The sequence below is a fragment of the Neolamprologus multifasciatus genome, chromosome 4, assembly GCF_963576455.1.
Source record: "Neolamprologus multifasciatus chromosome 4, fNeoMul1.2, whole genome shotgun sequence".
NCBI lineage: Eukaryota > Metazoa > Chordata > Actinopteri > Cichliformes > Cichlidae > Neolamprologus > Neolamprologus multifasciatus.
Window position 1 is genome coordinate 7,343,086 of NC_140442.1, and position 14,811 is coordinate 7,357,896.

Here is a 14,811-nt window from a genome sequence, read left to right on the forward strand (position 1 = left end):
CCTGGCTTTCCTGTGCCTTGCTAAAATTTAGGATGCTTCTGACCCATTTTTCCCCTTTTAAATGTAAGGAAGACACCATGCTTATATTAACTGCCCTGTGCACAGATTCAGTAGCTGAGACACACATGCACGCACATGCAAACACACAGATCCAATCATTTCTACTGTGAGGATATTTTCATTTTCACGTTTGTAAAAGTACACCCTAAAAGCTGTTAAGCACACCAATGTGGAATCTGGTCTCTCGAATCAATAAAGATTAAATATGACAAAAGGCAACCTGGTAACATTGAAGGCACATTTTATTGAACCAAAATTTGCTTGAGGGATTTATTGCACAATTACTGTGGTGTTGTTAAACAAATCATCATTACACATGGACAGAAATTTCAATGTTTGTGAAACCTTATATCAATAGAAGCCTTTATAGAAATGACCTTCTCTCAAATATGCCAGGCCTCGTTTGTTCCTGAGCCAGTTTGTTCAAATGAATCTCCTAAAAAAAAGAACCTTTATTCTGGTGGTATGCCTTTACAAGATGGCAATTCACATTTTTAGTATTTAAGATCAGGTCACATGATGGTATTTCAAATACATGTAATCTACAAATACTAGGATCATGCAGTACCCTAAAATCACCCTTTAATCTGCAGCAAAAGCAACAAAACACTTGCCTTTTTTCTCTGTTTGCCTGCCAAAAAAGGGATTTCTGCACTACTGAGGAGACTAGGATGAGCACAATAAAGAAGCAGAGCCGTTTGGCTAAAAGCCTGCTCCATTCTGTGATTCTCAAGGACAATTCTTTGTCCTATCCTCCACCCTTTATCTAAGCCCACCCTACCGAGCTCCATTGTGTTGTTCTCAGTTGCAGAGAACTTCCTGCAATTCCAGCTGCTTATAAATCAGAAAGCCATGTAAGCCTTTGGAGCAGCAGGGGCTGTAGATCCCTGGAGTAAAGCTGGGAACATTCAAGAAAAAAGTTTTTCTTTGGGTCTCTCTCTTTTTAAGTTCCTCGTCACAGAAACTTTTTAAACATTTGAAAAGCTAAAAGAATTTTATAAGCAGCACAGGTCTTATAAAATAGGGTCATTAAAGGCAAAGTATATCATATGGTAGCTCTGTGTGGAAATACTCGATATATTCAGTCACGCCCAGCCATAGTTTACATGATGAGCTGAAACATTCTGTTCAGTTCAGGAAGAAAACACAGCAAATAAAGATAAACCTTTATTCTGTTCTTGTTGTCCATATAACAAAGCCTTCCACCATTAATAACAGATATTGTGCCCTGGCACCAGGGACCTCTAGATCAAACTTATTCTTTATAATAAATTGTCATGACGAGGTAACTAAAGTTTGCTTTCTATTCAAGTTGAGCACTTCCTACTACAAATCTCATTTACCCACAGCTTTTATCTATATTTTTCTACTGTGCACATACAAGTGCATCGAAATGTAAAGATGCATTCAGGGGGAGACTACGGGTTCAGTACTTCAACATGCAGACTGGAGACTTCACTATACAGACTGGAAGAGCTGGGGGATTGATCAACTGACCTTCCAATTGATAGACTACCAACTCTACCATCTGAGTCACAGCTGGAATTGAGGAACATAGAGGCCTGAACTACCTGCAACAGCAACTTCTGTATGAATGACACCAAATGTACCTTCTCTAAAGGAAAACATTGAGTCTGGCTTTGTTCTCCTAAGCTACCTTCAAACCAAACACCTGTTCCAGTCCCTGGGGAATTAGATACCATCCAAGCCTTTATATTTTTACAGTTTTTATTTTCAACACCAATAATGACTCTGATGTAATGTAAGTCTGTCAGCACTGATAATCTTCTCGTAATGGTCCTTAATTTCCTTGTAATCCTGTTTCAGTCTCTGCTTCACTGTATAGTGCATGAAGCAAAGATTTCTCCATTGTATATAAGCTCATTAAAGACTGGACTGACTTGCTTGTTTTTGTTGGAATGCATTTCACTGTTTGGGCTGTTTTTGCTTCTTTTAAATGCCATTTATATGTTCAGCAAATTAATGTACACATATGTCTAGACCAATCACAGTACAGCTACATTATTCAACGACCCCGTTTGGCTGAACAAGCTGAACACTCCACCGGAGTGTTCAGTGTGTGCTCCCAACTTGTTTTCACTGCCCCCAAGTGGCTGAAAAAAGTGCCCTGACACAAGCCCCTTCAATGTGTACAGGCTCCACATTTTTTCCCCATGCACTAAATTGTTATAGGCACTACACAGAATTCGTGACTACTGGCTGAAATCAATAGACCATCTCATTCAACTGAAAGATCCACAAATCTTGTAACTTAAAATAAAAACTGCAAGCTGCAAATGCATTCAATCCTCTTTGTATTGATGATAGAAGTGGAGTTGTTAAGGACTTTTTTTTGGCCAACATGTCTAATGTGTAATGATTCTTAAAATACATAAACTCATCTCATGTAACGAGCATGAAGCAAAACATTCTCAAACCACTTCAGGTCACTGGGACATTTGGGTTTGCACTTTAATCTTACCTTTTGCACAACATGTTTTGAAGTAAAGCCTCTCTTGTTGTATTTCTGCTTCTCCTGCATTTCTGTCATGCTTTCCTCCCAGCTTCAGAGTGCTGATAAAACAGAGAAAACAAAACTTTTTTTCCTTAAATCTGGGAAGCAATACCACCCCCGCTAAACACACAAGACAGGCATAGAGAATACAATAGGGGGTAGACTGGACGATAACATTTTCCATTATGTTGCTGGAGGTGCTTGTAACATTTTCTTCATCTTTATTTCCAAGCAAACACATTCTCATTTTCTATCCCGAGCAAGTTTGAAAGCAACGGCTCAATTCATATGGGAAAACATAAGGAAAAGTATTAGGTTTAAAAACGTATAGAGAGAGCATTTGATTAAAATTAAAGGATGAAAACAAATTTTATATATCCGTTTATGAAAGCACTGAATTTAATTTGAATAAAATAATATAAAATAACCCTGCAAAAAATTGACAAAATAGATTTTCTGCTTAAACAACCGCACCTGCAAGGGAGGCTGATGGAAAAATATTTGTATAGCCGCTCTTTCAGCAGCAGGCATCAAACACAAAGACCGTTGTCAACCACTGATGGTGAAAAATGTTTCCCACAGTTTCCGATTAGGAGACAGCAAGGAATAAATAAAAATCACCAGAGCGCTGCTCTAGATCCACAGATTCGCTAAGATGAGATGAGATGAGATGGCCTTTATTTGTCAGTTGCAGGTCTTTTGCCCACAACCGAGATGACAGACCTTGCCGACCGTACATACAATACACAAACACCCTCAACCATCCATTACAGAAGACAGACGCCCTCCTCTCCACATGTGAACCCCTAATGACCCTCCATCCCCTGCCCGCAGAGCTGCACAGGGCCACAGGAGTCATGAAAGGGCACAGGGGCTGCAAAAGAAAGCACCTCCTCCTTCCATATCAGCTGAAGGTGGATAATCACCAGCTACTACCCTTCCTTTACATTTATGTTAAGGGTTCAAGGACAATACCAGAAAGACTAACACGGTGTTTCATTATCGTCAGGAATCGGCTCATGTTCTAAGGAGATAGTGAGGAGAAAAAAAACAAGAGAGTAGCAAGAGAACTGTGCTTTTTTTTTTTTTTCAACCTCCTGCTGGCAGCAGGGCTCTACAGCTGGTGCACCAGTTTGTTACAAGTTCAGGAAAAAAAACATAGCAGATGGAGATTTCTGTTACGATACAGTCCATTGGTTCTGATTATGAACAGCAGGTAAACCTTCCCACATTATGATAGCACAGTAATTGCTGTTTAAGATTCAAGATTTGAGAGGTAGCTTTAGAAAAATCAGCGAATGTCTTACCTGCTAGACAGAACCTTAGCCTCACAACATGTCCACAAGAGAGAGAGAGAGGATTAAATGTAGCTAAATGTAACCTTACACATGGTGCCACTTCAAAGCTGGCTGATAATGATTATAAAGTATTGCAAAGGTAAGAGGAAAGTTTGCTTTAACAGACATAAGTTGGAGTACTCTACTTCCATGAGAGAAAAGATAAGCAGCTGCCCTAAGGCAAGGTAGATGAATGAGCAGCACATACCGAACGGCTTTTTGCGGTTGTGGCTTTGAGATGAAAACTATTTTAGTGAAACTAAGAAAATCGATACTGCGGCTCAGAGTCCAAAAATAAAAAGACATATTTTAGCCAAAAGCTGGCCTAGTTCTCTCTTGCCAGTCAGCGAATTCACTATTGTGCAGGGATAAACTACAAAGATGCAGCTATACCAGGATGCAGCACAAACACCTAATGATGCATGGCAGTGACTGACAGGATTGCTCAAACGTAAAGCAGCTTTTACTGGCTCTATGCTGAAGTACTCTGCTTTTAATGATAATTTCCAAATTCAGGATAATTATCTCTACCAGTGGTATGGATCAGCTCCGATAAAGTAGAACACACAGTGAATTTAAGACAATAATATATGAGAAACAGCAACAGACTGGAGTACCAGTGATGGATTGAATGACAAAAAACACATCTTACAACTTTGCACAGGGGACATGCCTCTTAAGGTTGTACTCTATTAATTATTCTCCAAGTCTGGGATGAGAAATGGCCCTCTACAACTTTAGTATGGACTGAAAGAGCTGCAAAAGTTGCAGGTAGATCATATCATCAGGGGATTTGTCATTTATCAGGGTATTGTGGATTCTTGAAAACTTTAAGGACTTAAGATCCACGTTGTCTTAAAAGTTTTAAATGCCATTCTTTAAAAACAGCCTTCCGACTAAAATTGAGATCGTGCCGTTTCACGGGTCACTAATAAAGGAAATTTATTTATTCAACTCGATAAGGAGAAAGCACACCAATGACTCAATATTCAAAACTAGTTGTAATTAGATATTTAAAAAGAAATATAATCCATACATTTTATGAGGATTTTAACAGTGAAATGTGTAACTGACCAAACGTCAGTGGAAACAGAACAAAGCAAAACAGACAGCGACAGTATTTTAACACATAATGGCAAAAAGCTTTCACAAAACTCCTGTGGTTACATTAATTATGGCTTTAGTCTGCTGTTTGTTAAACAGAGCCACACTATGGCACATGTTTGCTTTTCCAGACGACTGACTGGAATGAAGCCGCTGCTAATTAATGCTATTAGTTCCACCTATGCTTCTCTGGCCATGAAAAACACAGCAAGGGTCTAAAATGCAGATACAGCGGTGAGCGAAGCTAGAGGCTTATTTACAGAGCACATTTGAAACCAAAAACGGAAGCGCTGATCCTTTTTAACCCAAATAAAAGCCCACTGTGTAGAAGCGTTTAGTGTAAAAATATAAAGACTTGAAGCACGGCAACGGTTTAAAAACCTTCATTATGGAGAATAGTCCATTTTACAAAGTGTAGGCTGTTATATAGGCAGACTGTGAGGTATGATACTTGGCCTTTTTTAATTTTAAATACATTACTGTCTGATAAGTATTTGTATTGATCTGCACTATAAAGATATGAATATATTCATTTATGTAGCCCAAAGATGCATCACCAGTATCATGTGGCTATTTAAATATGGGGACAATTGAATTATTGCTGCTTTCTAGTCTTATCTTATCTTTACTTAGAATTTTATTTCCTCAGTTTGTTTTCTATATTTCTAATAAATTTAGATTTTATACAATACTGTTCATACGTCTTGAGCCACCCTGCATTTCTTTATATTTTGCTTTCAGCAATTTACTGAAACGTCAAAAAATACATGGAAATACAGTGTATAAAACAACAGCACTTTGATTTGATATGACCAATTTTCTTCTTCAAACCAGCCTGAACTCTCTTGGCAGATTTTCTTGCCATTTCTTCAAGCAGTCTTCAGGAATAGTTCTCCAGGCTTGTTGAAGTACATACAAAGGTGTTCTTTGGATGTTGACTGCTTTTTGTTCCATTCTCTGTCAAGATGATCCTACACTGCTTCAATAATGTTGAGGTCCGGGAGACCAATCCACCACTAACAGTGTTCCATTTTATGTTTCTTTTTTTAAATCCAGGTATGAGTCTGTTGGTTTACAGTCATTACTGCTGAAGAATGGAGCTGTGGCCAATCAGATGCTTTCCAGATAGTATTGCATGGTGGATCAAAAACTGACTGTAGTTTCCTGCATTCATAATTCTATATTTTTTGACAGGATCTCAAAGAGCACTGACAGTGCTTCCACTGTCTTTACAGACTCATTTTTGTACCACTCTTCTGACTTCCAACTTATACAATGATAATGACATAAATAAAATTCAAAATTGGATTCAGCACTCTGTGAAACCTGCTGACACTGATTTTCATTCCAGTGAATTCTGCATAACTCATTCTTGTCTCCCTGTTTCCTTTCCTTTAGAATAGCTTCCTGACTGCCACTCTTCCACTGACACCATTTCTGATGGGTCTTTGGGAAAGTATTAAACTGAAGCAATTTGTGAACTTGGAAAACTAACTAAGCTGAAATTTTTTAAAAAAGAAAAAAATATCCTTAGCTTTAGTATCCATTACTATGGTAAATAATTGTGTTACCACTTGTCTGACGAGGAATTGACGGACATTTTTAGAGACTACAAGCCTGAGGTAATGGTTTTCAAATCATTTTGTTTACTTGTACTGATTTTCTCAAATCTTGTTACTAATATGTGCCCTTCATACAATAATAATTAAAAACTAATTTTAAAAAAACTAAACATTTGGAAACAAAACAACTAAACTGAAACAAGAAAATCAATTCTGTAAACTGATTAAAAATGAACTAAATGAAAAAATGAAATCAAATAAAAAATGATTAGAAAATATGCTGACACATGTTTTCAACTAATAGCTCTTTGGTATAAAAGAGTATTAGGACCACATAGAGAAAAAAAATAGTGATCCTTTTTGAGAATAAATTCGAATTTTCAAGAAAAAAGTCGAAATGTGCAGATAACAGTTGTTTCGAGACAAAATGCCGCAGCTGCGTGAGATCAACATTGTAACTGAATATACTAAATGCGATGAAGTACCTGCCTATGAGTATATATGCAGATACATATATAAAGAAAAACGCGCAAAAAGTTCTTACAGAGAAGTAATTAATTACCTTTACAGGTGTATTGGTAACAGCATCACTAGTAGCCCTAGTTTGCTAATTAGCTTCAGCCACTGCAGTAACTTCAGCACGGGACCTGACGGGTGTGGCGAGTCACCTTCGCACAGGTGTTAGATGAGCAGTGAGGGTACGCCACCCAGTGTTAGCTGAATAGCCGTGTGTGTCACACTCGCTGTAGATATTTCCAAAAGCAGCTTAACAGCCCAGCAAGAGCGCGCCGCACGCACACACGGTTGGTTCAAGCCTTCCGCGTGCGCGCGAGACTAAACGCTACGCTGTCCGGCGCGCGCTGGGAAAAGTTTGATCATCTATCACTCACCGACAGCTTCAGCGCTGCGCCTAATGAGCTGCTTTCCTGCGCGTTCACGTGCCAGGTCTGGAGATGTCGGTGCCGTCTCCGCGCTCCCGGCGGCGAAGCGTAAACTGTTTTGTCTCCTCACAAGAAACGACTAAAAGGACAAAAATGTCCAGGTAAGTCACCGGGAAATGCATAATTTGCGAAATTCTTTAACATCAAAAAGTGGCCTGGGTATTAAAGCGTAACCTTAGAAGTATTTACTAAGTTTTAGCCTTATTTAAAAAGTTAGAAAGTCGATGTTTCTAATTGTGAAACACCGAGAGTAGAAATGTTTTATTGGGATTTGATTATTAACAGAGAATCAGAGTAGAGGTGTGTCTTCATTGATCTCTTGTTCAAGAAAAGACGATAAGAGCATGAATATGAAAAGGGAACCCAAACTCACATTTGCAGTGGTGATGTTTAATTGCGTTGCTCTTCTCGGCTGTTCTAATGAAGGCCTTGTAGTATGTGTGTGTGTCAGTTTAGATTTATGTTTAGATGGACTATATGTAGTATTCATAGTATTATAACCAGTTCCAGTAACTTTTTATCTTGGGTGTTTAGGTTTTGTTGCTCTTCTTTTTTCCTCTACGGAAGCCCCGAACAGTTTCCCTTGAAGAGTTACAGCTTGTGCAGTTTTAAAGTACTGACTGAGACATGATTATTCCTCATTACCGAAATGCTGTATTACCTGTGGAAGCTCTTTACTCACAATCTAAACTGGCTCTGTACTTACAATTTTACTTAAGAGGGGAAGAAAATGGTATGGTATTTTTTTATTGACTTTTTATAGCGGGCCACTTTGAGTACAGTTTTTGCTTTTAAGCATATTTACGGTTTTTGCCTGACTTTTGAGATCTAATTAGTTACTGTAGCTGTCAGAAATTTTCACTGAAGTGTAATGAAAAGCTGTGCTGCTGCTCTTATTAACACAGACTGCACTAAGGAATGTGGGAGCGACTCTGTTGAGATTTTCCATGCCCCAAAATACCTCAAATCAATCTGTTTACCTCTGTTTCTCTTTTAGCAGAAGGCTTTACTGATTTTTCAGAAACCACTGGCCTGTGAAAAGACAAAGAGTCAGAAAAGCTCTGAGGCAGGAGAAAGCCCTGTATGATACGGTGAGTGTAACACAAATTAATCTGATTAGAGAATTACAGCATTCCATGGCACACACTCACAATCATCCAGGCAAATATGTAGGTTTACAATGTTGTAATGTTGAAAGTTCAGCTGCCCTGCCTAATAAACTGTGCTTGTAACCAATTACAAAACCAAATCATTGCTTTTTAAGCGACCTCACAAATAACAAATCAGTTGTGCCGCACCTAGAGGCCTGCATTATTATCCAGTGACAGCTGCGCTACAGAGAGTTTGCACACATAATAGTTACCAGGTATGGCAGTGGAAGTTAATGAGTGACTAGACTGGGCAGAGGGTGTATACTTTACAATCTGATAGGCTAAATGCCATCTATATTAAACTGTGGATGATCCAAAAATACGTCGGTAAGTAGAGGCCAGGAGATTTTCTCTTTTGTTTAGACTGTGAGCTTAGCGACATGTCTGCATGTATATTAGTTACACTATTAATCAAAGTGAGTCTTAACAGGCTTTTTGCCACATAGGAACATTTAAGCTGTTGACTTTGTGACTTGCTACTGAAGATGTTTACCCAGTCTTGGAATAAGACTATGTACATTGAACAGTCTGTTCCGATTACAAATACTGTTTGAAGTGCAAAACAAAAGGGCAAGTGCACTTAGTATGCTTAGATAAGGTTCTCTTTTATGTGTGTATTATAGGTGTACCTAATTTAGAAAGAGACAAAACATTTATTGTATTCTTCTCTCTGGCATGCCTAAATTGTACTGCAACAAAAATTTGTGAGAGAAATATCCAGAAGTGTTGTGATAATGTCTCTTCTCTGTGTTTTCAATCAAACTAAACCTACCAATTATTCTCTCCACAACAGATGAGCGCCCATCTGTAATTGAGCTTGGGCACTTTTCCCCATCGACGAGTTGCCATCTACAGGAGCTGTGGGAGCCAGAGTCGCCATGGAGACAGTGGTGATTGTGGCAATCGGGGTATTGGCCACCATATTCCTGGCGTCCTTCGTTGCCCTGGTGGTGGTGTGCAGACACCGCTACTGCCACCCGCACGACTTGCTACACCACTTCGACTCAAAGTCAGTGAATCAGCACAAAGCCTCTAAATCTATGAGACATCCAGTTGAATTCAGGGTCACAAAACGTTTACCACAATTCAAGTTTTTTGAAGTAAGAGAAATATCCGTACTGTAATTTTCCACAGACTTAATACATTCATCTGGCATTTTTGTTATATACATAGAACAGTAATAAAATAAAAAACATCCGGTTTTATTAATTTAGAAGCGCACCCTATTTATTCACTTTGTCTTGGGACTTACCAGCATTTGACAAGACTTGTAAATACTGGGTTGGACCCCATTTACTTTTACAACTACCTGAATTTTTTGTGTTACATAGTTCCAACTAGTTGTTGGAAACATTACTAAGAGATCTTTCTCCATACTGACATCATAGCATTGCACATTTCCTGCAGATTTGTCAGCTGCACATAGATGATGCAAATCTCCCATTCCCTTAGTGCAGGGGTAGGCAACGCCAGGCCTCGAGTGCCGGTGTCCTGCAGGTTTTAGATCTCACCCTGTGTCAACACACCTGAATCAAATGATTAGTTCATTACCAACCCCCTGGAGAACGTCAAGATATGTTGAGGAGGTAATTTAGCCATTTAAATCAGCTGTGTTTGATCAAGGACACATCTAAAACCTGCAGGACACCGGCACTCGATGCCTGGAGTTGCCTACCCCTGCCTTAGTGTTATTCTGCTGGAAGTAATCAGTAGATGGGTACACTGTGGTCATAAAGGGATGGAGATGGTCTGGAAGACTGTGCGGTTTAAATAACTCTCAGTTCGTACCAAGTGGCCCAAAATGTGCCCAAATAAATACCCAACACTCCCTTACATCACTAACCCGTAATGTTTATACAAGGCAGAATAGATCCATGCTTTCTTGGTTTACTCCAAATTCTGACCCTACCATCTGAATGCCACAATGGAAATTGAGACAGACAGTTTTGGTGAGCTTGTGACAATCATAGCCTCAGTTTCCTGTTCTTTGTTGATAGAATGGTACCCAATGTGGTCTTCTGCTGCTGTAGCCCATATGTTGAGTGCATACCACGATTGTAACAAGTAGTTAACTGGGTTACTGTTGCCTTCTTGACAGCTTAAAACAGTCTGGCTAGTCTCCTCTGACTTCTGGTAGCAACAATGTATTTTCTTCCAGAGAATACTTGCATATTTTCCCTTTTTTTTTTTTTTAATTTTGAACTGTTCTTAGTAAACCCTAAAGATGGTAATGTGAGAAAGTGCCAGTAGAACAGTGGTTTCTAAAGTATTTGGACCAGCCAGCCTGGAATCAACAACTATTCCATGTTCATTATCACTCAAAGCACCTTTCTTCCCCATCTTGATCTTCGGTTTAAACTTCATCTGGTCGTCTTGATCATGTTTAAATGCAGTGACGGGTGCAATGCAATCATGTGATTGGCTGATTAGATATTTGGATTAACAAGCAGTTGAAGAGGTTTATCTAATAAAGTGTGTGGTAAGTGTAAATCAGGCCTTTCAACATAATAATCTAGGCATGTAGGAATATAATTTGGCCTTAACAAATGAATTTAATATGATTTAAATTAATAACAGTCCATCACCATTTAATCACTTTAATCAGATTAAATCTGATTTACAGAGTAGAATACCTCCTTTTAAGGGACATGGTTTGTGTCTGTTCAGCATTTAGTCATTTGGTTTTTAATAAGTTCTTATTTCTTAAAAAGTGTTTTGATATATTGCAACACATATATGTAAATACTAAATAATCCCCAATCTGCAGTTACTCTCTGCTGTAATGAGTCTTTATTCAGCTTAATCTTACTTCTGTTGTTTCACAGACCCACAGTGGATCTGATTGGAGCCATGGAGACTCAGAGCGAACCTTCTGAGCTGGAGCTGGATGATGTAGTCATCACTAACCCTCACATTGAAGCAATCTTAGAGAATGAGGACTGGATAGAGGATGCCTCGTATGTCTTACACATGTCATTGTAGAACTATAGAAGTTTACAGCTTTTATGCATGTACTGTTTTCTGTCAGGGACTGCAAATAATTTCTTGAGTTTTCTTTTCTCCAACAGTGGTTTGGTGTCTCACTGTATCTCTATCCTGAAGGTAACACAAATATTTAACTTACTGATTTAGCTCTAACTTTAATTTATATGTCTGTTTAGATTAAGTAGGCATATCAAAGTCTTGAAGGGTTTTCTGACTTGAGAATGTCTCGGTTGTCAGCTCCCGTTCGTTTAAGTCACAAAAGCAACTTGTTGTCTACTAAGCATCAAAGTTAAAGTTAAATATTGAGATTTAATGACATTTATGTAATTTTCTAATTGCTAGATGTTACTAACTTGGCTAACTGCTGCTGTTACAATTACTTCCACATATAGATCTGCCACACTTTGACTGAAAAGCTGGTTGCGATGACGATGGGCTCAGGGGCAAAAGTTAAAGCACCAGCCAGCCTGAGTGATATTATCACTGTGGCTAAGCGGATCAGCCCAAGGTAACGTGATACACTCTTTATAACTTTATCTCGTAACTAAGATGGACTGACCGTCTTTTATCGTTGTCCGTCTCACAGGGTGGACGACGTAGTCAGATCTATGTACCCTCCTCTGGATCCAATCCTCTTGGATGCCAGGTAATTTGATCTATTTTTCCAGAGAGGTGTGACTTCGATAGCCTAATGCAAAAGACTTTCAGCTTCAGTGATTAGTTACGTGCCTGAAGAAGCCAGGAGGGAGCAACAACATGACTTGATTTATCTGTAATAATTTTGGAGATGGCCAAATGGATGATAGAGGTTGGGATAAAAATGCTTTTCTTCCTTCAGCAGCTCACTGATTTGAATATGATTGTTTTATTCATTCTCAGGGCCACCGCTCTCCTCCTTTCTGTCAGCCACCTGGTCCTGGTCACCCGCAACGCCTGTCACATGTCCGGCAGTTTAGACTGGATCGACCAGTCACTTCATGCGGCGGAAGATCACATGGTGGTTTTGCGGGAAGCAGCACTTGCTTCTGAACCAGAACGATGCATACCTGTAGCTGATGCTCAGAGAGAACAGGCCATCTAAAGCAAACCACCTGGTTCGTCTGAAGAGTCAAAAAGGCACACTACCCAAACTCATTATTCATTCCAGATAAAAGGTTGTGATCATAGATGCAAGGACCATGAAATATTTTTAAAGTAACTTTACTACACCTACACACCTACCCTACTACACCTGCATAGTGATATTTTCAAAGTAGATCTCTCAGGCTGACACAGACATTTTTATGTAACCCTACAGCAGATATTTTTACAGCAGAATGTCTTTGGAAATGTCTTTGAGTGTGCCATCACTGAGCAGTAGGCCTAAATCCAGCCTAACTAGGCCTGCATAGTCACATGGTGGCTTAGTCAGCTAATCTATTTTGAAGAAAATAATACCCATTAGCCAGTGAACCCAAACTGGGTGAATTGAAGACTAACCCGAGATGGTTCCAATTTTGGAGGTCAGCTAGTCGTGGAGGTTTTTTTTTTGTTTTTTTTTTTTTAATCCCTCAGATACTCTTATGCTGTTAAAAATCACCCAACTGTGAATTTTCTAAGATCAGCAGCAAAGGATTTAGATATTATTACCACAGAAAAAGATTCTTCTAGTTGGGTTTCTTCCTCTTGAAAGTTTCTAGCCACACTGGCAAATATTAATATTAATTCAGATATTGCAATGCTGGTCTTACAATTAAGCTCTCAGTAGTTTGTTTGGCAAAAAAAAGAAAAGAAACATGTACAGACAGATTGTAGAAGACCCCAAACAATGTTTTAATTCTTTGACTTATTCTTGAGAGATTCCTCAACAACTTACCATGAAAGTTGGTATAAGATGATTATCAAACACAGGCCAAGAATGACTGATTTCAAGCCAGCCCACTATTGCGGACTGCTCGTCTATTATACATATATTAGCAAATCTTGCATAGGACATGATGTTTAAGGTTGTTGTTACAGTTGCTGCACATGTGCACATCACTTTGCATTGTTCAGTGTCGGACTCAATCTCGTTTGTTGTCATTTAGAAACCTTATTTTCTGTAGAAGTTGTTGTTGACGTAGAGCCATATTGTTAAATATAAATTACTCTAGATGGGAAAGAAATCTTAGCCTAATTAGCAAAGATTAGCATGCTATTATTAGCATGTTAGCATTTTCTCTCCGGTGACTCTGGACTTTGTCATTGCTAGACAGTAAGTCAAGAAATGCTGACAACAAAATGGAAAAAAAAAGAAATTGTGTTTCAAACGCAGCCACATTATGCTAAATATTAGCATGCTAGCATTGTCAATGTGATCATGTTAACAAAATACTAGGGGTTCTTTTTGTTTGCTACTCTTGTTTCGGTTTTGTTTTAGGGTCTTTTTTGGGGGGGGTTTATGTCAGAGATGGACAATGACAAAACCTGAGAGTGATATCTTAAAAACAAATAACAAAAAATTGCTGTAGAATCCAGCTGTAGCATCCGTTTCTATGTGTATACTACAAAAAAAACAAAAACAAACAGTGGGTAGACTGACACATTCACATCAAAATCTGTTAAGCAGTACATGTGTTACATAGATTGTTTTTCCTTTAATAAATAATGGGCTTCCATGCATCATTGAGAGATACAGTATGTCTTTGTGTACTGCTGTGTTATGAGGGTGTTTGGAACAGTGTGTTGATTGAGGTGAAACTGAATTAGCGTGTTGCTTTGAGCTAAAGGGACGTTATTGGAGCATGTCTACCTGTCCCTTCATGCATAGCTAATAGTGAATCCCCAAGGAGCCTTAATAAGGCATCGCTCCCAGCCACAATGAGCACATTGGCCACAGCTACAACACACATGGCACAAAGCTTTGTGCACACAAGGCTTCCAGGGAAATGAACACATCAGTGTGACACATGATTGTAAAGTACACGTCACAGATTACAATGCCATACACTCTTATTTCAAGGTTCTTGCGGCAATTGTTATGTAGGGAAGAAGAATCAAAATTGAGGAAAAACTGCAGCTCAGAACATTTTGATGGAAAGATATTGATCAAGGAGGAAACATTTAGGAAGTGGTTAGCCTTTTTTTGTCTGTTTACATTGTTTATTAGCATTAATCTTTTTTGTAAGCACTTCTATG

General features: G+C 38.8%; 1 protein-coding gene and 1 long non-coding RNA gene across 3 annotated transcripts in view; one reads left to right on the forward strand and one right to left on the reverse strand.

Moving 5' to 3' along the window:
- The window catches only part of LOC146519669 (uncharacterized), a 28,430-nt gene extending 20,925 nt beyond the window's left edge, over nt 1–7,505 (reverse strand). Inside the window, exons 1-2 of the long non-coding RNA XR_014873629.1 lie at nt 7,141–7,505; nt 2,543–2,634 (exon numbers count right to left, since the gene is read on the reverse strand). This is a non-coding gene — a long non-coding RNA (uncharacterized LOC146519669). The remainder of the gene's footprint in view (nt 1–2,542; nt 2,635–7,140) is intronic.
- Nucleotides 7,506–7,518: 13 nt separating this feature from the next.
- Nucleotides 7,519–14,199, forward strand: tmem98 (transmembrane protein 98). 2 transcript variants are annotated; one of them, XM_085156306.1, is made up of 8 exons: nt 7,519–7,620; nt 8,517–8,610; nt 9,464–9,679; nt 11,496–11,627; nt 11,739–11,772; nt 12,048–12,163; nt 12,242–12,301; nt 12,535–14,199. In XM_085156306.1, the coding sequence occupies exons 3-8, from the start codon at nt 9,549–9,551 to the stop codon at nt 12,734–12,736; spliced, it is 675 nt and encodes a 224-aa protein (XP_085012432.1). In that variant the 5' UTR covers nt 7,519–7,620; nt 8,517–8,610; nt 9,464–9,548; the 3' UTR covers nt 12,737–14,199. The 2 variants fall into 2 exon arrangements, with proteins under 2 accessions (XP_085012432.1, XP_085012433.1); XM_085156307.1 differs by having other exon boundaries at nt 7,529–7,620; nt 8,520–8,610.
- The last annotated feature ends 612 nt before the right edge of the window (nt 14,200–14,811 follow it).

Coding starts and splice junctions, on each gene's coding strand:
- tmem98 (XM_085156306.1), top strand. CDS start 9,549: ATGGAGACAGTGGTGATTGTGGCAATCGGGGTATTGGCCACCATATTC. Junction 9,680..11,495: donor CTACACCACTTCGACTCAAA/GTCAGTGAATCA, acceptor GTTGTTTCACAG/ACCCACAGTGGATCTGATTG. Junction 12,164..12,241: donor GCTAAGCGGATCAGCCCAAG/GTAACGTGATAC, acceptor TCCGTCTCACAG/GGTGGACGACGTAGTCAGAT.